At 44.9% G+C, this 25596-nt stretch overlaps 1 protein-coding gene across 1 annotated transcript; it reads left to right on the top strand.

The window, feature by feature from the left end:
- Positions 1-12617: 12617 nt before the first annotated feature.
- TP53INP1 (tumor protein p53 inducible nuclear protein 1) lies at positions 12618-17771 on the top strand (the record flags this gene model as incomplete). The annotated part of the gene is made up of 3 exons (XM_079533976.1): positions 12618-12729; positions 13190-13538; positions 17522-17771. The coding sequence occupies 3 exons, from the start codon at positions 12618-12620 to the stop codon at positions 17769-17771; spliced, it is 711 nt and encodes a 236-aa protein (XP_079390102.1).
- Between the last annotated feature and the right edge of the window lie 7825 nt (positions 17772-25596).

Here is a 25596-nt window from a genome sequence, read left to right on the forward strand (position 1 = left end):
GTTTTTCCTGACAAAATTCTGGACACTTACAGCTCCTCAGAACAGCAAGAAGGGCCTGAATTCTCAATTAACATCCTCACTGACATAGAGATGGCACGCTTACCTCAACCAGGATCTGTCCCCCGAAGCTCTGCTTGGCCAAACATCTGGCAAATCCAAGGAAGCAAGGACATGGAACTCATCTGAGCAGAAACTGGGAAGGTCTTCTGCAGAGGGTTCCAGGACACCAACATGGGAATCTGCAGTGGTAGGCAGAAATGTTCTCCTTCTGAAGAGCCCCTTACCACCCAACCATAACTGGTGAAGTGCAGCAGTTGCTGGGAAAAGGATGCTTAGATACTGCCCTGCTTTCCACTCACCTTCCCTTCCCTCCCCCCCCCCCCCTTTTTTAAAAATTTTCTATTGGATCCTAAAGCATTTCTAAAACTCCTTTTAGAGACTGACTATACTCATACACAAACAGACCAGAGTTCAATTCTGAGCATTATAAATGGTCACACTAATTAAATGCAGCTAAAATACTGAAAAGAGATGCGGAGAAGACAACGTTAATGACAAAACACCCTCAGAGAGCATAGGAGGAGAAAAAGTGCTGATGTAGTAAGGTGATTTATGGTGATTCTCTGGTTGCTGAAACAGATGAATTATTGAGAACCTTACAGGAGAAAGGAGCTTTAGGTTGGAAGATTGATGACAAAAAACCATGGGGAAGTAATCCTTTCTGCATCAGTATGGCAAAGCTCAGTCCTGGGAGGCAGGTCACCATAGGTCAAGGCCTGAAGTGGAACCCTGAGCTGGAGAACTCCTCTGATCAACTCCTGCCCCCACACTGCCTTCTCTCCACTCCCTCATTAACAAAAGGAAGCTGTGCATTTCAGTGGTGGGATTTCTCTCAGCTGCACAGTTTGGCTCCTAACCAAAAAGTCTGAGCAAAGATAAAGCAAATTACTCCTGTTTTGTCCTGAAGTTAGCAAGTTATTAAATGTGGATATTACTGTATTTTGGCATATGTGAGATTAGGGAGTCATTTTCTCATCTTTTATTCCACATAGGTCATTGTAATCTTTTAACACAGAAGCATTTTGAGAGGGATTCAGTTTAGGAAACTCACACATAACTGTGAGTTACTGTATGTGCTTCCCTCAGTAACTGCATTACAAATAAAGCAAAGAGAAACTCCCGTACCATTGTTATTCTTTCCTATAATCTGAAAACGTTGTATGAAAAGATGATCACCCGTAGTCCATGCAGTAAGTAGTAATCCAGCCTCACTTGCAGTTCCACTGCAACAGAGGATGGCAACCTATGGACAGTTAGCATACTGATTTTCAGAACTTTTCTTTTGGATGAATGGAGTTACGCATTAGAATGATCACACTGTTATGTTTGGACAATTATGTGATCATATGACCATCATTGGCTGTAATTAGGCATAGCTATCTCACTATAAAATGGCCATTTTCTTTATTTCAGGACGTTTCAGATAATGGTTATTGCAATTGGATGGCATTTCAATAGCTGATCTCTATCACACGCCTATGATGAGTCACATCACCAGCAAAACATGGCAAGTGTGATGGCACAATGTCACGTAGCAGCAAGGCACTGTTCTAATGTTTTAATGACAAGCCTCTTAATTAGACCAAGTTTTCAGAAAGTGCTTGTTTTTCACACACAATGATTTGGGTTGCAAAAATGGCCCAGGAGGATAGAGCTAATAAAATAAGCAGCTAGTTAGAACAAACTTCTTCATTTCATTTTATTGTGTGGAGAACAGCAGTTTTCTCACACGAGAAAGGCACTGCTGTTGTCTGGAAAGTTTCCATGTGGCCCTGCAGCTTTCACATTCCTCTGGACAAAGCTGTCCATCAGTAGTTTGCTGTACTTTCACTACTGTAGACTTGAACATCTCTATGCATTTCACAGAGTGGCTTCATTTGAAAAGCAATGTACAGCTGTAAACCATTAGTCATTAACCAGGCACCAGTTAGCTGTAAAATATTAATCAATCTGGTGCTGTTACATGCCAGGTTTGAACCTTCATTTGTTTTTTCTTGATCGAAACATAATGTCTTGCAAATGAAATATAAGATCAAGGGCTGGAACACCTCTACTGTGAAAATAGGCTGAAGGGCTTGTTAGCCTGGAAAAGAGAAGACTGCAGGGAGATCTGGTTGCGGCCTTCCAATATTTAAAGGGAGTTTACAAACAGGAGGGAAATCAACTTTTTACATGAGTAGACAGTGATAGGACAAGGGGAAATGGTTTTAAACTAAAGGAAGGGAGATTTAGATTGGATTGTCAGAGGGAAGATTTTTACTGAGAGAGAGGTGAGGTGCTGGAACACATTGCCCAGAGAGGCTGTGGATTCCCCATCCCTGAAGGTGTTTAAAGCCAGATGAGGCCATGAGCAATCTGATGCAGTACTTGATCTAGTGATTGGCAATCCTGCCTGCAGCAGAGGTGTTGGAACTCAGTGATCCTTGAGGTCCCTTCTAACCCAAGCTATTGTACGATTTTATGATCAACTCTGTGTTTCTTCTGTTCCAAAGATGCATTTAAGAAGCCATCTGTTGTGCTTCCTTGCATCTGGGAAGTCAGCAAACCTGCACAGTTCAGTCCTTCCTGCTAGCCCTGACTACATATGCACAGCACAGCAATTATGGCAGGAGGAAGTCTGAAATAATTGCATGTTTGGAGCATGAGGTTCATCTCTAGCCAGACCTCAGACTGTGCTTTCCACAACACTAAGATTGCTGAAGGACTCTTATATAAGCCTAATTGACACAATTAAAAGAATGATTCCTTACAGATGTGTGTTGCTTTAGCAACCTGGGGTGTGGGGAGCCAAAGTGCCCTCTGTATTTAGCAAAATAATATTAATCATAATAGGTAGAAGCACTTTATCCGTTTTACAAGACTCTTGCTCCAGAGCCAATTGCCTTACCATGTTGCAACAAGAATCACTGTACTGGAGCTGTAATAATTTGAAGGTGAGCTAAAAAGTCTCTTGGTAATAACCAAAATTACATGGAGACAGAAGTGTATTCACATTGGTGTATAAATCTCCCAGGATGTAGGCAGGAGGATTAGTTGTTCAAGGCTTTGATTCTGCTGCCATAGGAACACGGGGTGAAGAAAAAAAACCAAAGGTGTTTGTAGAAGCACGATGAGGCCTGAACAGCTGTGCTCAGCCAAGCTTTGTCTTTCCTCAGGGTCCAACTGCCCGGTCAGATCACCATGAGCAGGTTTAAATCTACCTGCAGCTTCCTATGTTTTAGAGGGACTCCAAGCAGCACTGTGGATATGCATGGTAACATGGCAGCAAGTCTCATACCTCCCTCCCTGCAGCAAGCCAGAACTGGAAGGGATGCTTTATAGACTGGATCTATGTGCTTTTATTCCTGACTCTGCTTTGCTTGTTCCAGTAAAACTGCAATGTTTATCCAAACACAGTCTCTCTGAAATGTAAAAGGGACCGTGAATTACCTGAGACACACGACATATGACTTGCTTTAATTAAATCTTTTGATGTAAGGCCAGTGATAGGTATTTTTAATCGGTATGAGCATTGCTTCAAATTTTATTATTTTAACTAATGCTATTCTAAACTTGGTCCTGACATCCTGGCAACTTAAACTCAGTCACGTTGTGTTGGTGCTAGGTACAAGAAAAACCTGAAATCAGTGCTGACTGGGACTGAACAATTTGATTTCCATTTCCAAGGTGAAGATGGAAGTGAATAGCGTGGCTCAACAAGCACTAATGAAAAGCCTTGTCTTTTGGATGATCGTGGAACATCCAGATGAAAAGGGATCTCAGGAAGCCATCTCTACCATCCTACTCTCTAGATTCATTTTATCTCTGTCATTCCTGACTAAATTTTCTCTGATCACTTCTTAAAAAGATTTACAATCCCCAGGCAATCTATCTTAATGCATCACTATCCTTATTTTTAGAAAGCTTCGTAATGTCTGACCAAACTATTTATGCTGAAATTGAGTGTCTTATTAATCTCTAATATGCGTTTGAAGACTCATATCTTCATCAGATTTGCCTTCACTGGAACAAGCACCTCCTTTCTCCAGTCTTCCCTTTAAGTCGTGTTTTTCAAGAGCTCCAATCACACATATTGCTCTCCCCTGAGCCTGATCAGTGTTGTATCTCTCCTGAGCACGGTGCCCCAAGCCAGACTCGTGGAGTTCCAGCTGAGTTTTGCCAAGACTGTGAGAAGTGGAAGAATTACTTCATGTACTTCATAGCCTTTCTTTTATAGCTTCATCTCAGTATGAAGCTTGCTTTTTTTGAAACAGTATGTAAGCTCCAGAACATTTCTGCAGGGCGGCTCCCTACTCTTTGCTCTTCAGTCTGTTTTTGCAGTTGACCAAACAGAAAACCTTGCATTTTTTATTCTTTAATAGCGTCTTTTTTTTTTTTTTTTTTTTTCCCACTAACAACTAGTGTGCAGTTAATTAAAGTGTGTTGTGGTTTAACCTGGCAGGTGGCTGAGCACCACACAGTTGTTCTCTCATTCCCCTCCTTCTGAGTGGGATGGGGAAGAGAACTGGGGGGAAAAAAGTAGAACTTGTGGGTTGAGATAAAACTATTTACTAAGACAGAGAAAAGGACAAGGACAGTAGTTATGACTGTGTCTCTCTCTATATATAAATGAATGTATATAACAAGAAACACATAAGCAATTGCTCACTACCCATCAACTGTTGCCCAACTTGCCCCCTGAGCAGCAGAAGAGGGAGGCCTTGGCTCTGTATAACGCTGTGTAGCAGCAATTATAAACACTGGTGTGTTATCAGCATTGTTTTCATCCTAGAACCAAAACCAGCATCATTCCAGACACTCTAAAGAAAATAATTCCATCCTAGCTGAAATTAAGACAATGTGGCATTGCTCATTTGAATATTAAACTCATGTTTCTTCCAGTGTACTTCCATTTCTTTTAAGCTTTCTCATACCACTTTGTGTTGGGATCTATAAACCTTCAGCTTTGCTCTAATTATAGCTCCAGAGCCCAGGTACAATGTGTTCATGTTCAGGCTGCATGTGGCCCCTGTGCTGACCCTGTTCCAGGTGCAGTGGTGTGATTACAGCTGTCCGACCTCTTGCATCATTGGAGGCTCAGCTCGTCCTGATAATAGCGTAGTTATGTTTACTGTCCTTGCAGCTCTGGCAATTGCATCTCGTTACACCACTTTAATTATTCAAACACTGACATTAGGTTAATGAGATTTAGAAAATTCAAAGAAAAAAAAAAGAATTCTTTCAATTTAAATGTCTTTTATTTAGCTCTTCTCATGAGCTGTGTTTTCTTACAACACATTCGTCATTGTGTCACAACCACAGTCGTGATGTTTTTCCAAAATCCCTGGAAGACACTCGCAGGCTCTGCTTCTGCCAGACATTTTGTTATAAAAAAGAAAAAAAAAAAAACACCACATTTCTAATACTTCATAGAATCATTGATGTTGGAAAAGAATAAAATCATCTGGTCCAAACATCAGCCCAGCCCCACCATGCCCAGTGACTACATCCGTCAGTGCCACATCTCTACGTCTCCTGAACACCTCCAGGGACGGTGACTCCCTCAGCTCCCTGGACATCCTGTTTCAACGCCTCAGCACTCTTTCTGAGAATATTTTTTTCCTAATATCCAACCTGAACCCTTTCTCCACAGCATTGAAAGATGCATCTTCAGAACAGCGTGCATTAAGTACTGGAATGCATGTAGTAGATGAGCACATCAGCTCTTTGGGTTGAGCCTCAGTAATTCTTGGTGCTTGGAGACTGCTGGCAGTGTCACTGTTGAGTTGTCACATTATGTCATGCTGTCACTCAGAGTCAGGAAGTGTCATTTTGGTGTCTATGGACAAGAACTGAATCATACATGTAACTCTGGGATTCAGACCTCACGCCACCTGGAAGAATAATCCAGGAGCAGTTTGACTTCACGTCATCAAAGAGCCTTTCTGACAACTCACAGTTATTGGAGAAGCTCTTGGAGAGCCTACAGCACAGCAGGTTAAGTGCACGAGGCCTCTTGCATCACCCCTTGGTGCCTGGCTGGCTACCTGACCACATCCTACCTATGAGGAACTCGAGCAGTGTTACAGTCTGCCCAAAGCCCCACAACAACTAAACCCAGAGCACAGGCCTCTTGCTATAGCAGCTGGACAATGCTATCTCACTGGCACGATTTACTGAAAACTGTGCTGGCACCTGGGGAGCTATCTTGTTTTGCATGGAAGCTGTACCTCTCTGTGAAAACTGGCTTTTCCAGCCAGGAAGGGCACGTGGCGTCTGTCTCTTGCCGAGAGGCTTCATTGCACTCAATCCTGCAGACACTGAGATCTCTTTGGTTTGTTGTTGTGCATAACCAGTTTTAAACTGCAATCTGAAAAGAGCTCCTCCGTTGGATGTAACAGCAGATTCACAGTTACAGTGACTCAGTATGCAAGGTGGACTCCTGCACCTGGCTCCTGTGAGATGCTGTCTATTGCAGCAAGGCCTCCCGCAGCATGGATTCATTCAGCAGAGCTCTGCTGGCACAGAGTGCTGGCATTCGCTATGTGTGTCCTAAGCAAGCAAGGGGTGCACAGAGCCCAAAAGACATTTGATCTTCTTTCGGAGGTATTTGGCACATTTTTTATCTCCTGAGGCCATTCTGAGTAATGTGGAGAAACTCTGGGCTCAGAACTTGCAAGAAACACCCACGGCTGAAAAGAATTACAGTGCGGGATCAAATGCTTTGTACTGCAAAGAGCAGGAGCTCTTTCTAAGGTAATGGAAATGCACAATTGGATGGAGTCTTGCGGATGAAATCCAAGGACATTTTAGAATGACCTGATTTGTATTTTTTGGTGCTAAGCTGATGTTATTAATTCTTTTGTAACTCATCACAACAAAACAAAGATAGTGCTTTCTATTTTGGGAAGCTGATGAATCAGTGGGAAAGCCAAAAGGAAATAAGTGTATCCCTGCTAAGACCAGAAATGCCTCAGAGATGGTTAGTGCATGTCTGCAGACTGTGGCTGTGCAAAAAAAATTCAAGAAAGGGTTTAAGCGTGGCTGGCCCCACAACAAAACATGCTGCGAGCAAGCAATTTAAGGAGGAAGCTCTGCAAGCTTCTAATATTTCATCACCATCTGTCATTTCCACGTGATTTAAAATACGGATGTGCTACCAACAGAGAGACCTACTTATCCCTTCACCAGGCATTAACTGACAGTCATTACACAGATAAATCCAGTGCAGGAGATAAATCATAGCACCAAGGTACGTTTGTCCTAAACTCAGCCTGCAGTGGGTGCAGAACAACTTCTGACTGAGCAGCAGCTTCTCCTGCACTGAGTGTTGCTTAAGAGCACTGGCCAGCATGTGGGATGCCCACCACTGTGACATCACCATTGAAATAAAGAACAAAAACTGGAAGGGCTAATAGCCACAGTAATAACCTATCTGGGTTAGGAATCTCATAAATGGTGTGCAGGAGTTTCTTAAGTGTAACAAAGACAAGTTCAGTGCCGAAGTCAAAAATCCCCAGGTCTTTTCTTCGCTGAGTGATGGGTCCACTTCCCTTGAGTTAGGCACGAGATGTGCTCCTGGAAAGCCTCTAACCACAAGGCAAGGCTGAAAACAGAGAGCGTGGCTCCTGGCTGTGCTACAGGTGTACCAGGGTCTTCTGTTAGAGAGTGCTGAAGGAGAGGACAGGTTTGGGCAGGAGCAGTGAGCAGTGCTGGGCTTTTTCCAGCACAAGAAACAAACACGAGAGGACAGCCAGCTCTGACAGAAAACACTTGATGAGTGCCTCAGGAGGAGAAAATCATTCACCTGACGACATGAGGACCTGCACTGCTGCCCAGCGCTCTGTACAGCACTGCCCATGGAGGTGCCCCCTACCCGACAGCCCCAGCTCACAACTCCACTCTGAATGCAGGATGGAGGCGTTCTCAGAAAACCCACACGGCCTTCTGACAGGGTTTTCATTTTGGATGGAGTCAAGGAAAAGAGCTCGAAGCACGGCTAAAGCTCACCATTATTTCTTAACGTGGCAGGGATTTACAGTGGCTTCCTGCCAATGAACATTTGAATAACACCTGGTTTTGCTCTCCAACAATATGAAATGAAGGGATTGCATCTTGACAGTTCCTAAAGGAAAACAAACTTTCCCCTGTCTATCCAAGGACTCTTTGTGAGAGGGCTGATGTTTTCAGATCACAGTTCCTCCCCAGAAAACCAAACCCCAGCTTCTTCCAGTCCAGTCTGAAGGATCACATCCCGTAACCTCCATCTCCCCAGCTCTGTCAGCCAAATTGTGGGGCTCCTGGTCACATCCAAACTGGATTCTTGAGTTTGCTCACTTCAGTACTTTAGAAACACAGAAACAGGTCTCTGGCACTTGTTCTGCATAAGTCTGGAGGGGGCTGGTCTTACAAATGTAGCTTGCTTTTTGGAAAATAGCATTACAGACTGTGACTTACAACGGGATCAACTAATTTGATGTCATTAAGCCAACACTGCAGAAAGCTCTGCACTAACCAAAGGCAGAGGAAGGAAAGCAGGAAAGGAAGTGCCTAAGCTTGATGTTAAACCTAATGTCGACTTTCAGCAAAGGACATTTTGCACATAGACACATATATGTGAGTGTTTTTTTGTGCTGGGTCTGCTCCGACACCTTGTACGTTAAACAACATGGCAGGGCTTGTGCCTAAATTTGAGGCAGGAAACCTTGGAAGCAGATGTGTAAGGAAAGAAGAATGGCTGGGAGGTTCCTTTACAGATATGCTGGGCTCGTGCTGCATACAAGTGATTGATGTTCATGCAAACTGCTTGGAGTGATAGTTTGCAAGTGATCTGTATTTATCTCTTTGTGGAAGAGGAAAAAGGAGTTGGAGACACCCCCTGCAACTCTTGGTGATGTGGCAGGGAACAGCCAGACATGTACAGCGCATGCTGAGTGCTGCAAAACTAACAGCGGAGAGCTGCCCAATCACTTCCTGCTTTTATGATACTTGAAGTGCTGGAGCATGGTGGAAGTATGAGCAGGTCATTGCTCCCGAGATCACTTCTTTTTTATCTGCAATGCAAATACAAATGTCATTTCCCTTAAGGAAATCCCTGAGCCACCTTTGTGCCCAGCTAGTCTCTCAAGGAACTGCTGTTGCCTTGCCTGCTGGGCTCCAATGGCAGCAGTGGTGGGGACAGCCAGGAGGGTCACTGTGTCTCCACTTCGTGATGTGGGGTATGGTATCACAAGGAGGAAGGGAGATGTGGGATATAAGAGCCGTGCTGCAGGGAGAGGAGAGCCTCTCCCAGGGACTTCACAGCCGTAAGGCCCAGGCTCTCATCTCCTTTCTGGGCCTGTCTCAGATGCAACCCAAGGGCTTGACTGCGCCAGAAAAATACGTTACGCTAATTGATCAATGCATAATTTTAATGTAACAGTCACTGTAAGCAAGGATGGCCACGTGTGACGTGGTTGCTGACCCAAGGCGACCCAGACACGGTGGCTTTCACCTCCTGAAGCACTTTGCGCAGCCTCAATTAACAAGTCCTAACACTGTAATTCCGTAACACACACACATCCCATGGGGCATTCATTCTCTGAAAGTCACCTTTGGCCCTGCCTGCCTTTGGCTCCCAGGCATGCACTACCTCCACACAGACCCCATTCGCTCCTGGGAGCACTAACACTGAAAGTAAGTAATTCTGCCCATCTATGAACTGGAAGTCGTTCGTGGATGCCCCATGCCTGGAGGCACTCAAGGCCAGGCTGGATGTGGCTCTGGACAGCCTGGTCTGGTGGCTGGCGGCCCTGCACAAAGCAGGGGGATTGAAACTAGACGGTCTTTGAGGTCCTTTTCAGCCCAGCCCGTTCTATGATTCCATGAAGTCCACTCGCACGGCTCCGAGCGAACACGGCCATACCGAGCACCAGCCCAATGCCCACAGCCCCACCGCGCGCGCCGCGCGTCCCCTCCCCGCGGGAGCGCGCCCCGCCGGCCCCGCCCCTCCGTCACGTGCGTTAGCGACAGCCGCCGCCGGCGCCGATTGGGCGCGGGGCGGGGCAGCCCGTCAGCTGTGCGCGCCGCTATAACAACAAAGGGCTGCGCGGGGCGCGGAGTTGGCGTGGCTGCGGCGCTGGGAGCGGCGGTGCCGTGCGGTCCGGAGGTGAGTGCGGGGCCGGGCGGTCCCGGCTCGCTTCTCGGCCCTGAGCGCCTCCCGCCTGCCCGTCCCTGTCGCACCCGGAAGGGCGGCCGGGGAGACCGGGTCGCCACCGCTTTGTCTCCGCCGAACGGGGTGGCTGCATCCCGGAGGAGCTCCGCGGGGTCCCGTACTCTGCGCTCCGCCCGGGTCGGTGGGGTCGGGCAGCGCCGCCCGCCGCGCAGCGCTCGTAGCCCGACCGGGAGCGCCTGGGAGCCGCCTGGTGGCAGCGGGATCAGCCAGCCCAGCTACAGCGGGAGAGGAGGAGTGCTGACGGCCCGGGGCTTCTTCTGTTCTTCGGCTCTTTCTTTTCTTTTCCTTACGTTCGTTTCTTTTCCCCGGCAGTCGCGCTGTGCGCTGGGCGGGGCGCTGCTCGTTCAGCCGCCCTCATCCAACCGCGTCCTCAGCTTCGGTCACGGCGGCCCCGTGCCCTGCTGCGGGCGTAGGGCTGAGCGGTTGGAAAGCTGAACGGAGGAAAGGGTCTGGGCGTGTTAGCTGACAGCCGGCTGAACGGGAGCCAACAGTGTGCCCAGGTGGCCAAGAAGGCCAACGGCATCCTGGCTTGTATTAGAAATAGCCCTGCCAGCGGGAGCAGGGAGGTGATCGATTCTGTGCTCAGCTCTGGTGTCTGCATCTTGAGTGCTGGGCTCAGTTTAGGGCCCCTCAATATGAGAGAGACATCGAGGTGCAGGAACGTGTTCAGGGCAGCAGAGCTGCGAGGGGTCTGGAGCTCAAGTCTTGTGGAAGGTGGTTGAGGGAGCTGGGGTTGTTCAGTGTGGAGAAGAGGAGGCTCAGGGGACGTCTTAGTGATGCCTGAAAGGAGGCTGGTGTAACGTGGGGGTTGACCTCTTTCTCAGGTAACAGTGACAGGACTAAGGGGAATGGCATTACATTGCACTGGGAATGTTGAGGTTCAATATAGGGAAAATCTCAGGAGAAGTGGTGAGGCACTGGCACAGGCTGCCCAGAGGTTTGCCTCTTCTCCCAGATAACAGCAGTAGGATGACAGGGAGTGGCATTAAGCTGTGCCAGAGGAGGTTTGGGTTGGATGTTAGGAAAAGTCTCTTCTCAGAAAGAATGGTGAGGTATTGGAAAAGGCTGCTCAGGGAGGTGGTGGAGGCACGGTCCCTGGAGGTGTTCAAGAAATGTATTGGTGTGGCACTGAGGGATGTGGTGAGTGGGCATGGGTTGAGAGTTGGACTAGTTGACTGTTTCCAGCCTTGTGTGATTCTTCCCTGCTTCTCCCACTGCTGACTCTCAGTAACAGTGTTACTGCTTGGTGTCCGGTGGCCTCCTATCAGCGTGAAAACATAGCATGTTTCAAAAGCTCTTATATAGAAAAACAACTACAGTTAATGCAGTTTCAGGTGTTATCTTGAATCTTCCTTGGGGTGTAGAGGAGGAAACAGCACACTGACATTGGAAGCCAGTGTGCCTCATCAGTGTGGTCTGAGGGCTGTGGGTGAGGTGGCATGCAGGCCTTGGTAAAGGATGCAGCCTGCAAGGAGTACTGTTGGTTGGTTTTGTCTGCTGTGGTGTCTGTCCCATTCTGGATGGATATCTGCATATCGTTTTCCTTAGTTAATTATTTAAGCAGGTATTTATCTGTAAGAATTCCAACAAGCTGAAGTAATTCAAATTTTGTTCTGGTGAGATGAGTGCTCAGTCCCTGAATTTTTCTCACATGTAGCTGTTACTTATTCAACTGGCTTCCATTCCTTGGGTTACACATGGATATCCAAGGGCTATCAGCATGCCAGTGTGGGGACAACTGGCTGCTCAGCTCTCAGCAACAATGGGATGCCCTCATCCCAACCACTGCGTGCAGGGCTCAGGCTTGCTGGCTGTCATTACACCTAGATCTAGAGAAGTATGCAAGAAGCATTACTGTAATTAAACCAAGTCACCTCTCTTCATTCCTTGGAGTCAGTGAGGTCAGGGTGCTGAGGAAGGGTTTGGTGGGCTTGTGTTCTGTGTAGATGTTCTCACCTAGAGGTGTGGGCCAACAGTAGAGTGAAGCTTCTTACAGGAGGAGGACCTGGGAGGAAGGCTTTGGAGGGATCTGGGCCTCTTCTGTGTGTCCCTGGGATGCCAGTGGGGCTGCTTCCTCCTGGGAAAGACTTTTGCTGGTCTCTCACCCTGCACCAGTGAGAGGGCTTCAGCTTGCTGCCCTCGGGACACTCTCTGCTGCTTTGTCACTAAGACCCCTGTCACTGTTTTTTGCAGGTTTAACACAAACTGTTTACCAGCCATGACTCTACGTGTCCTGTACCGAAACTAATAAAGCATCTGTGCACTTTAATCTCAAGTCTATGCCACCGTGCTAGAACAGTGTGAGCTGTGCCTTGAACCTTGGATATAAAGATCTACCAGCCAAAGTCTTGTTCCTGCCTTAGTAATGTTCCAGAGGTTAAATAACATGTTCATGGGAGAGATTGATGGCTTGTCCAGCCAAGAGCCAGAGTTCAGTGAGAAAGAAGATGACGAGTGGATTCTAGTTGACTTCATAGGTAAGGTGCCTGTCAGACCTGAGCTCTAGCCCGTACTGGTTGTGTTTCCATGTGAAGAAACCATACAGACGACAGAAACTTGGTGAAGGCAAACTTGATGGAAGTGCAGGGTGCCTTCTGAATACGTGCACCAAAACGTGTTATGTAAACTGGTAAGAAAAATTACATCAGGTTTATAAGCCTGACATGAGCTTCAGCAGAACCACTTGTGCAGATAAAATGTGCTTGACTTATTGCACAGTTGTATTGCTCGGCTGATAACAGCTGCTTTACGTGTCTAACCTGCGTTGTCAGGGAACTCCCTTTTCCCCTCCCCTTGGCTCATAAAAACTTGTGTACATACTGATAGGGGTTTGTTTCTGTTTTTGTTTCATATCCTGTTTCTGGCTACGTGTGACCTTGCTGTGTTTGTCTTTCTGCAATCACTGATGTCGGTGGCTCCCCTGATCACCTGCAGCAGACACTTGCACTAACTGCACCACGGAGCAAGATGACATTGCTGAAACATCACCTGCAGGCAGCTCGCCTGTCTTCACCTGCCTGCCATCTCCTCTGGAGCACTTGCCTGAGGCCGGCGAGTCGTGCTTCATCCAATTTGAGTCGTGTCCCATGGAGGAGAGCTGGTTCATCACCCCTCCACCATGTTTCACTGCAGGTGGGCTGACTGCCATCAAAGTAGAAACCAGCCCTATGGAGAACCTCCTCATTGAACACCCAAGCATGTCTGTCTATGCTGTCCACAATGCCTGCCACAGCCTCAGCGACACTGGATGTGGGGATGAGGAATTCTGCAGACCTGGCAGTCCCAGGTACCTTTGCTTTCTGCCAAGCAAATGCTGCTCGTCTGCTGCTAAATATATCTGGTTTCTACTTCATCAGTATAGACACTTAATACTGAATTTTCCAGCTTATTTCAGAGCGAGTGAATAACATGAATACTACACAGGTTGGGTAGGGTGATCAGGGCTGCCTGCCTAGAAAGATGTTATAAGAGATGACTGTGCTAGGAGGAAATGAGGTGTGCCGCTCTTACACTCAGAGGTGTATTTATGGAGCCCAGTGATTCCTTCACAGAACACACTCAAGTTCTGTGGAGACTGGTGGCAGTTACCTGTGTAGCTGATTGTGTACGCTAGAAGACGCTTTGCCCCCTTTGTAACTAGAAGAAAAGACATTTAGCCAGAACATATGGAATTTTTTATTATAAGGATAGGAAAGCACTGGAACAAGTTGTTCAGAGAGGTGGTGTATGCCCCATCCTTGAGGACATTCAGGGTCAGGGTGGGTGGGGCTCTGGGCAACCATATCAAGCAATAGATGTCTCTGTTCATTGCAGGTGAGTTTGGCTACGTTGCCTTTACAGATCCTTCAAACTCAAGTGATTCTATAGCCATGTGTATTTTATCATAAACATTAGTCAGTACCCTTTCTGTCACCTTGAGTTGAAAAATGTTACTGCAACAGTCCTAACAGGGAAGTCCATTTCTTTTTGTCACTCTCAACCTAGTAATAGGTTGGGATAGAAGACAAAATCTTGTAACACAGCTTGTGGAACAGACCCAAACTGAAATACTTAACAAAACTTGCATCTCTCAATGTGAGAATTTGCACTGCAAACTTCTACCAAGGTGAGAAGTTGTGCTGTTCTAACCTTGAGTTCTAAAGACCTTGCCATTTGAGATTACTGTGGATGTGTTTTCTTGGAGCACTACTCCCTTGCTGCCAAGTGCCCAGTATTTGCATCTAGACCATATATCATGTGTATATTCATGCACATATATTTTTGTTGCTTTACTACACGTTTGCCTGTGTTCCATTAATTGGAGTTAGAGGAATGTTTTGGATATCCTGATTGACAACAAAGTGACTTAAACTATAGAAATCTTTGTGTGGGAAAACAATGAAAGTGCAGAGAAGCTGCTGTAAATAGATGCCCAATGACTTTGGGTCAGGTCCTTGTCATGTTTAAACTGCTCACTTCAGAGAAGTGAGTGACTGAGATGGTGCACATGGCTGTGTTTTGAGCACAGTGCTGGTGCCAGTACATGTACAGAATTGCATGCCGTGCCTTGTGATTACCTGAGGAGGGCAGTTTGTGATATCAAAAACTGAGGATCTAGCTGAACTTAGGGGGAAGCTATGTGCACTCAGCACCTTTTAAAATTTGGGTTAGGAGGAGTCTGCAGCACAACTGTAGGCTCTTAGGCATGGCCTGGTAAAGGAAAGACCAGCTTTGATGAGTCCTCTCCAGTGGATGGTAACACCTGCAGTCAGATACTGGCTTCTCTGGTGACTTCTTTGCAAGAGGTAATGATATAAATTATTTGGGAGAAGAATCTTGTGTTATGTTATGCAGTGGAGTTAGGCAACCTTAATGTGTTGAGTGTCTCAGCTTTAGTTTCCCAAATGGCATATGATTAAGTTTCCACATGCTGTCTTCTCGTTTGTTACCTTATCAGAGGATCTAGACCTCTGTATAAAACATCACTATTTGGGGTGGCAGAACTGGGGGTTGATCTCAAGTCTAAAGCTGAGGTAGATCTCAAACTGGGAAAATCAATTGCACTGAAAGCACAGTAGGCTTTGAAAGCTGTCTTTAAGTCCCCAGTGGTTTAATGGTTGGCCGTTTAATGTTGTAGGGCCAAGAAAAGCTGCTTAAGGCACACTGGCACAGTAAGTACTGCTGTTTTGGGATAGTGCTTCTTGTGTGATCAGTTTGCTAGCAACACTGCTTCCTCTAGAGCCTTGTATGCCAAAAAAATATTCCTTTTTAGGACTAACCTTTGTGCTGAATAATGTAAATTGATCAAGCCTAACTGCATCTGCTTTAACAAGCCCAAATGCTAAGTGCAGAAAAATTACTTTAAAATATTAATTGGTGTGGGGTCTGAATCCTTTAATGTTTCTTGTGAGATCTGGCTATGTATTCTAACTGTAGTAGCAGTGCTTTCTAGCAATACAGATGCTGGGCACACAAAGTGTATGGAGCATCAGGCTGGCTTTAGATATAGCCCCTCTAAAAAGATGTTTTTGACCATGTGGTCAGAGGCTCATCAACCCAGTTCTCCCAGTGCCTGGGGCTCACTAGGGCCAGACTACCAAAGGCAGCCACTGAGATACCAAAATACAGAACTTTCATTTTGGAAGTCTTCATTTGTTCCTTCTAAATTCCTGCCAAAGCAAAAGGATGGCACAAACTTTTCCTGTGTTCTTTCAGTCAGTTGTATTTTCTCCCATAATAAGTCACAACACTCAGGATTAGCAGTTAATGCACTTCTTTAGCTAATGACACAAAGTAAAAGTGTGTTTAGGAAAAACACATTCCAATAACATCCTGTGGTATGGCTTTCTAACTTTTTAAGGCTTCATCTGGAGTTCCAGCTCCAGCACTGTGGAACACATGAAGGGACCACTATATATGGAAAATGGTAGCCCCATGTTTGCAGGCACCCTTGTGTAAATTGAGCTGGTGCAATGTGCTGAGCAGGTTTGTTTGAAGTCCTAGATTTAGGATAAATCCAATGAATGGAGAGAAGAAAATGAGCATGTCATAGTGCTATTCTGTAGGCTTCAGTACAGTTGCTTCAAGTTACCTAGGAACTTAAAAAGCAAGTGGATTAAGTGGATTTTGATATTTAAAAGAAAAAAGGAGAGAGTAGGGGCAGTGTCCCTTTCTGACAGAGCGTATACATCCTTGTACGTGGGGTGGAGGCAGGTAGAGGAGCTCAGCTCTGTGCCAGTCACCTCCTAGAGGAGACTTGAGAAGGATGAACCATGGTCATGGCAGTCAGTGCTTATTGCAGGCTCTCCAGGAGCCCGTGGGGATGTTGTACAATAAATGCAAACTAATCCCTCCCCCAAAAAATACTGCATACAGGCATGCTACTGCTAAAAGACAGATTTCTAAAGGGATTTCTTGCTCATGCTTAAGCAGACTCCTGGCCTCTCAGACACCTTTCTGGGTACCAATGAGTTGCTCACTGGTAGCTGGAAATGCCTCTGGTCTCATACCAGCTGTGGCTCTCAGACTTGGGACTTGCTTTTCTCACTTCTAAAACCACCAAGTTATTTTTATCTTTACTCTTGAAGTTTCAGGAAACGCCAGTGATTGCTTGGTGAAGTAGGGAAGTCAGTATATCACTATGTCAGTCCCTGCTTGCATGGGCTGCTGTTTTGTTTCTCACTAGTGCATGATGCAAAGGTTTGCCAAAACTGCTGACTCTCTCCACTTGTGAAATCAAGAGGACTGTTTGGAGAATGATCCTTTTGAGTTGTTTCCAGTGTGTGTCGCAACTTGTCTGTCTTTCCCACTCCTGTGCATGAACACTGAGTTTACTTGCTCGCAATCCAAATTACGCTTTCACTAGTGTGCTTTTGTTTTCAGTTCAAACAACTAGTGTTCAAGGTGATTTTCTTTAAACCAAACTTTGCCCATTGGATAAATTTAAGTCTTCTAAAGCTGGATCGGTGGGTGACGCACATTGCCTTGTAATTCTGATTGTGCTGTGCTGTGGCGTTAGGGAAGTGGAGTGGGAAAGTAAGGGCACAGTGGCATTATACACCAGAAGCCCAAAAGCTATTTCGTTGCCTTGGTGGTAAAAGCAAGTTGGCAGTGCTGCTTACCGATGTGATTTTCTTAAACTGGCTTGGCCTAACTTGAGCCCAGATCTTTGTCCGGTACAATCAGTGTGCCTTCTTGAAATGCTGGATGTTCATGTTCTCGTGCCCTCTGCAGCTTGCATCTTTCAGTCCTAACTCAGAAACAATCTAAATGTGCATCTTTTGTTTCTAGACTGGAGGCCCGAAATGAAACAGGACAGCGTGTTCGCTGCTTTGTCGCAGCTCTTCCTGCTCGTTCAAGTTTTCTGGAAAAAAACAAGAGCTTTCGTCCTACCCACTGGATAAAAGAACACAGCAAAAGACACTTCCTCAACAGAAATGGTCTCCGTCGCCAAAACCTCACCAGGGATTGCCACTCTCGGCGTATCAAGCACAACGGACTGTTTGTTCACCAGCCTTGCCAGCGTCAGTTCAATTACTGATGGCTCTCGTGTTTTAATCTATGATCTGATTGTTTCTTAGGTTGCTCATGTTTTCACGCATAGGTGAGTGTGGTCAATCTGCAGCTGATCATCGATTCCCTCAGACACAATCACAACTAGTGCTGCATCTGTTTGATGACACATCTCCAAAAATCTTGCTACAGTATAAATTATGTTAAGTATCGGTGTCTTAGAAGCCTGTCAGTACAGTAGCTCACGTGCTGACCTATCTACGATGTATAGGTAGGTTCATAGTCTTTTAAAGAAGCTTGACTGAGGTAGAAAAATCAGTTATGTCTTTGCATTAATCAAAGTGGAGTTTAAAAATTTGAAGTTAGCCATATGCTTTAATGACAAGTACTTGACAGCTTGTGTATCTCTCTGTATTAGGCATATCTGATTAAGTTCTAACAAGGAAATACTGTAGCTGCCAGTGAATATTACATAGCTATGCTGATCTGTTACAAGGACAACTAATCTGAATTGCCTAGTACCTACCTGTGTTTGCATGGAGTCTGTGTAGTTGTGTTAGGTACTTAATAAGAGTATCAGAAAAGGGTTAAACGTCCCTTTGGTATTTCTGCAGTATCTATGGCACTGGTGTTACAGATGAAGTACCTCACAGTGGAGTGAAAGGAGAAGTGGACCTATGGGTTAAGTACAGATGCATAAGCCAGAGAGCTAAAGTGTTCTACTTGGTACAGCTTGAGCTCTCTTCCCTTTCTAACTCTTTTTATTGTTGAAGATCAATTTCTTCTAAAACCTAATCTATTCCATTTGTTCTGTAGTCTAGTTACCCCCCCCAAAAATAGTGGATCAGCTGTTCTTCTGATTCCACTGGTAGCTGACTGCTTTTTCAAAGAAGTCAGGCTGATGCTCAGCTATTTCTGAGCTGCTGATTGCTGTTAGATTTTCTTGTTTACAGGCTGAGAGTTGCTCGAAAATAGCTAGAAGAAGGACTTCTGATAGAACTTCTTCTAACTCTCTATCTAATCTGTTCTCCCACTCAATCAAGTCTGAGATCAGTTGTGACTGGAAATGAAGAGCAGTGGGTGGCAAGGAGAAGAACATGCTGAAACAGTCTTACAGAACTAAATACAGATAACGGTATATAAAATGTGAGGCACCTCAGCAGTGTTTTTAAGTCAACAGGGAGCAGAAAGACTGGATATCAATTCTGTGGGTTACTAGGGAAGAAAAGCCATTCAAAGCTAACAAATACTCAAGTATTCTTAAGTATTAATACTTAAGCATTCTTAAGAACATTCTGCAAAATACTCTGTTGGGAGTAGGTGGGCACTTAAAGGCAAAAAAAAACCCAGCTTATTAATAGATTGTACATTACACTGCAGCCACATGGCACTCTGAACACTGATAGGTAATCTAGGAAGTGGGTTAAATCTCTTTGAAGGGGAGAGGGAACAGAAATTCTCACAAAAAAAGGGGGGATAAGTAATTTTACCTCCTTTCTATCAGTGTTGAAATGTTGTGTGGTCTTTTTTTTTTTTTTTTTGGTTTCCTCCCTGTGCTGGGTGCCTGGGGCATTCAAGTGTTAATGTGGCATTCAGTCATGTCTTCCAGTAGTCTTTAGACAGAAGTTTCCATAAGGACTCACATGGAGAGCATTGGAAATTGGGTGATGTCAATGTGAATTGTTCCAGACCTGCAACACTTGTTTTCTAAATCCATCCAAATGCTTCAGATTTTCTCAGAAGCCCAACAGTTTGAATTAGTATTGATGTAGTTATAGTGTAGTGCATGATGTAGTTACTGCACGTAGTGCAGCTGGAATTGCTGGGGAGCATACCTAGTATGCAGGAAACAGCATTTCTTTCAGTTTTCATTTCTCACTTCAGTTTTGCTGCTTACCTGGGATTAGTTAGGGTTGTTGCAAGGGGATGTTGGCAAACACATGCATGTGTAAGAGCGAGTGGTGCTTTCCTGGATACACTGGCCTTTAAAACACATGGAGTTTGTGTGAACTGGGTAAGAGAACAAAATTGGTCACGTTATGAGCCTCAGAAATAGCAGTGAGGGTGTTACTGCTCTTTAAAGCCTTATGTATTCACATTCATATAAAATTTTTGTGGTCCAAATACTCTGGCTTACCTCCAAGTAGCTGTAGTTTCTCCAGTCTCGCATCTGTACATATCTGTACCTGGCATAAACTTCTACTTGCCTCAGATGGTCTACCTTTACCACTCCAACTCTTTGTCCAGCTTAAACTTCCTTTTCCTCACTGCCAACTTTCTAGCTCAGGAAAATTCTGTGCTTTCCTGTATTATGTTTTTCTTGATATATCAAGTAACTACTTTCCTTCAGCTTTAATTTTCTTAAAGTTAAATGAAGGAAGATGATGTATCCACCTCCCTGTGTTGGAAGGAGTAATCCTTTGATCTCCACAGGGGATGGAATTGAGAGTGTAAAGGCTCCCAGGCATTAGAATGAGAGCCTTGGTCTGTTCTTAGCAGGCAAGTAAATGCAACTTTAGACTGCTCCTAGAGTTGGGAGAAACTCATCTTTTTTTTTTTTTTTTTTTTTATACTACATTACTAGATAACTTTCTGGTGATGAACTCCTATATCTTTCAGGATATAAACTGTTTTGTTGCACAAAGCTGTGCTTCTCAACTTGTAATAGTGGAAACCGTGTTGTTGTGTGAGATAGTACTGCATCAACGGCTTTTTGTTAATTTGTTTTAAGTATTTATGTTGATCTAGTCCCATTTTATGCCTGGAGCTATTGGGCGATTAGATTCGTTTTGGTTTTTTGTTTTATTAGTGAGCTGTGTGGCTTTTTATATGGTTTTTGAACTGTACTAAAATGTTTTTTTGTTCTTGTAAAAGTGGAGGCCTTGCAGTGTCTCATACTGATTGACATTCATGAATTTTGCTGAAATGATATTTTCATATACTGGTTAACAAACAGATCTGCATTTTAAACTGTGCCTTCTAGGTGTAACTTTACACAGCAGACTTGAAGATACAAAAGGGACATTTCAGATAGGATTAATACTGTACATCAGTCTATGCATATACGGCAGCTTCTTTCCAGAGCCACTTTCTATTTGTAGCAGTCTTTTTGATATGGAAGAATGTCTCGCTCTTATTTTTAATAGTTTAACACAAGCTGAAAGCTGACAAAATACAGCACTTTGCCAAAAAAGTAGCATTGCTTAACCAGTGTGTATTTCCTGAAGCAATCTTCTGTATTTTGTTTTCATGGTGCATTGTGCACCGTGGGGAGACGTGATCTGAACTCTCAATAAATGGCCTATTAAAAATGTCAGTCTTCTGTCATGTCTCATGAATTTGAAATGTATGGGTGTCCCATTGGGGTGTGGTAGACATGAGTACAGTATAGAGCAAAATCCTTGCTGTTGTACAAAGGTTTCTCTGGGAATTGATTTGCATTATTTATCTAATCTACTTATCTACTAATATTACTTATTATCAAGTGAGAATACACGGTCTAAGAGATACCTTGCATCCCTGCCATCTGCTGTGCCTCCTGATGAGCCTGCTGAAGTGCAATAGGCGAACAGGATAGAAAGTAGGGAAGTAAGCACACAGGGCAGGAAAGCTGGTATCAAGATAAACAACCCTGCTGTTACACAGGCTTGACACTTTCCAGAGGTTATTAAAAAAATCTGGTTGCTGTTGTATTCAATTGCTGTCTGCCCACTGGCTGATGAATGCTGATGCCCTCACTGGCTTCATCCAGTGGTGGGGGTTTTGCCTCAGGACAACACGGCTACCTGTGAGATCATGACCAGGCTGCCCAGGTCTTAGTCTCTTCCTGTCTGGAAAACTGTCTCCAACAGTGGGGACTGCACAACTTCTAAGAAACCTGTTCTGATGCTTGACTTTTGTAATTAGACCTTTCCATGAACTTCATTTTGGTTCTCAATTCATTGCCTTTGCTTGACCTCCCATGCACAGCTGTGACAGGTCTGCATCTTGTACTGGAATGCTGTGATTACCATTCAAGAGGTTGAATTAGGGATAGGTAATGTGAGGCATGTAAAGACCCTGTGCAAATGTGCAGGGGTGAGATTAGGAAAGCCCAGCCACCTGCAACTGAGTCTAAGAAAGGCTCTGTGTCATGGCTGGAACCATAATGCTCTGGAAGGCAATAAGGAGCTTCTACACATATATCACCTGCAAAAAGAAGATTAGGGAAAAAGTAGACCTGCTTCCAAACAGGGCAGGAGACCCTGTGTCAAAAGCATAGAGAAGACTGAATGCCATGTGTTCTTCGCTGTAGAATCTAGCAGTAAGAAAGTCCTTGGAAATCATGGGCTTCTGAGGTTAGCAAAGGGAAGGCTGGTGCTTGGTTGAGGGGGTCTGAGAGAAAGAACACTTCAAGAAATGGAACATAAATCTATAGGATGCATCCGTAACTAATAACAATCACTGACTCTCTAATGGTGTTGTGAGGACACTCAGTCTTTCAGTGGTTATAGCAGTGAACAGGGTTCCTAAGGAGGGAAGGAAATCAAGTATTGTGCCTGTATTCAAGAAAGTAAAACAAACAAACAAAAAAAAAAACACCTGGTAATTATAGGACAATCAGAATGGTTGAGCTCAGAAAGTTGTACACAGTGACACCAAGCCTAGCTAAAGGCCATTACCTGCTGTTGTACCCAAAGTGTTTATACTGACTGTGCTGCTGGGACTGCCACAGTTCAAGAAGCGTTTGGACAATGATCTCTAACATAAGATTTGATCTTTGAGTGGTCCTGTGTGAAGCTAGGCACTGAACTCAATCCTTGGGAGTCCCTTCCAACTCAGGGTATGTTATGGTTCCATCACTCCTATGCTGGTGAATGTCTTCATGAATGACCTGGCTGTTGGAACAGAATGTGCCATCAGTAGGCTTGCAGAGAGTAGGAGAAGCTGCTGGATGCACCTGATCTGCCACTCAGAAGGATCTTAACAGGCAGAAAAGATGCACTGGCAGGAACATCATAAATTTCAGCAGGCGGAAATGTAAAGTCCTACATCTGAGGAAAAATTACCACTGACAATTCATATTGGGGCCAAGTGGCTGGAAATCACCTTTGCAAAATAGTCTGAGTATCAGTGGGTGCCTATTGTTGACTATGAGCCAGCAGTGCACCCTCGTGGTCTCAAAAGCTAAAAGCCTGCCCAGCTGCAAGAGGAAGGAAGGATAGAGTTAACAGGTTGACAGAGATGCATCTGAGTGCCGTGTCCAATGCTGAGGTCCCCAGTGTGACAGATGTGGATATGCTGCAGAGTCCAGTAAGGGGCCAGAAAGATCACAGAATCATAGGGGACCACCCAGTCCAACCCCTGCTACAGAAGTTCCCCACAGTGTGTTACTCAGGAAAGCATCCAGGTGTGTTTTGAATATCTCCAGAGAATGAGACACCTTCTCTGAGCAGCCTGCTCCAATGTTCTGTAATCCTTTTAGTAAAGAATTTTTTTCTCGTGTCTGTATGGAACTTTGTATGTTTCATTCTGTGCCCGTTGTCCCTTGTCCTGTCGCTGGGCACTGCTGGAAAGAGCCTGGCCCCCCATCCACTTGGCTCCCACCCTTTAGATACTTATCAGCATTGATAAGATCCCTACTCAGCCTTCTCTTCTCCAGGCTGAGCAGCCCCAGGTCTCCCAGCCTTTCCTCATGAGGGAGATGCTCCAGGTCTCTCATCACCTCTGTGGCCCTCAGCTGGACTTTCTCCAGCAGTTCCCTGTCTTTCTTGAGCTGAGGAGCCCAGAACTGGGCACAGCACTCCGGATATGGCCTCACCAGAGCACAGTATAGGGGGAGGACCACCACTCTCAACCTGCTGACTACACTTCTTTTCATGTGCCCAGAATATCAGTCAGTCTTCTCCTTCTTGAACCTTGTCATTAAACTCAGAGTCAAGGGATCTTCCTGATCAAGGGTGAGGCAGAGGAGGTGCTGAGCCTCAGCCTTGTCTGTGAGCACCGGCACCAGCCTCACAGGTAAGAAATTCCAGTTAACTGGCTGCTAAGCCTGTGTGGATTCAGGTGCTTTTTTCCATCACAGTTTTGCTGCTTCTTGTGTCCTCCCCCCTCCCTGAGAGCTCTAAACAAAAAACTTCCATCTGAAAAAATTTGTGGCCAAGGAAAAGATGAGACATGTTCCTCCTGGTCTCACTTCATGTGCAAATGAAAGCAGTGACAGTCTGAAAGAAAAACAACCACTTTTTCTTTGGCTACTCTCATCTGATCAACCTGAATTATCTTTGAAGGTGTGTCTCCTGAGTTTATTTTTTCCTAGGAAAATCTAGATCTCTGGGTTTTCTTATGCTTCTTTTTTTTCCCCTCCTCCCTGTGATAGGATGGAAAGACAGGTAAAACATTTCCCACTTGTGTTCTGTCAACTGTGCTGGTAACTTCAAAGAGCACGGTTCTGTCATTTCACAGAATCACAGAAACACCAAGGTTGGAAAAGACCTACCAGGTCACCCAGTCCAACCATCCACCCATCACCAACAGTTCTCACTAAACCATCTCCCTCTACACAACATCCAAACGTTCCTTGAACACCTCCAGGGTCGGTGACTCCACCACCTCCATGGCCGGCCCATTCCAGTGCCTGACCGCTCTTTCAGAGAAGTAGTATTTCCTAACGCCCAGCCTAAATCTCCCCTGGAGCAGCTTGAAGCCATTCTCTCTAGTCCTATGGACACTTGCAGCTGTCCAATCCTTAAACTGGAACAAACTGGGGAACAAAGTGTTCTGCTTAACTGAGATGATGAAACAGAATTTGAGCAACAAAGCGCCTGTCTTTCCGAAGAAAACTCTGAGGGAAAGTTTTCATTTTCAAGTGTAGGTTTTGTGTCCTGCCTGTTTATCAAAGCTGGAGTGTGTGCTCCAGCTTCCTGTACGCATAGATCCTTGCACATTTCTGATGAAGCCGTGATACTAATTACTGAAAATGAACACTGATAGACATTCTCCATGTTGTTTCCTTGTTGAGTTGTTGATTATCTGCTTTATTTGTCTCGCTGAAATACTTTGGTGCATGTTTACAACCACAAAATGCTACCTCCACAATTCAGCGATACGTGCAAGTAGAGTTCAGGCTTCTTAATGAGAAGTAATTCTTAATGTGGCCCGGTTGTTCCCATGGCGTGCTCACAATAAGTTGTTCTCAGAATAAATGGGATTGAACCGAGACTTAGCAGTGTGTTCATAAATTTTTGTGCCTCAGCCAGTCCTTTTCTCCATGAAAATACTGTCTTGGAACTACTGCTCTATGACTAACACTTCAGAAGTTAAAGTCTCTCTAAGTGTTCCAAAGTGTTGCAGGCAGATAGATGGTTGAATCCGCAACAATCTTAATGAGACAGCTAACTATGTTTTAATTTCATGGACAAGCCAAGGAAAAAGAACCACAGAAAAAAGAACAGCAACAAAAACAGACAGATAAAAATAACAGAACAGGTCAGATCTCAGTTTGCAGGCATGGGCAGTCTGTATTTCTTTTGAAGCTCAGCTTCTACTTTATGACCAAATAAAAAGGTGACCCAGTCAGGCAATACAATTAAAAAATACACAGCTACCATAGAATCCTACAATGATAGGTGTTGAAAAGGACCTTAAAGATCATATAGTTGTGCCCAAACATAATTCTGAGTGCTAAAATAATCCCATATTCCCTAAGGTGGATTTCTGTAGAGAAATTAGTAGTCATAAAGAAGTGGGAAGGAGCCCTCAACTGCTAACAGCTGAAAGAAATAAGATGGCATTATAATTAAGAAAGGAAGGATTGATATGGGCAAAGGCATCCTCTTGTCTATACACAGCAGAGAATTTCAGCTCTAATTCAC

The sequence above is a fragment of the Tetrao urogallus genome (genome assembly GCF_951394365.1).
Source record: "Tetrao urogallus genome assembly, chromosome: 3".
NCBI classification, from domain to species: Eukaryota; Metazoa; Chordata; class Aves; order Galliformes; family Phasianidae; genus Tetrao; species Tetrao urogallus.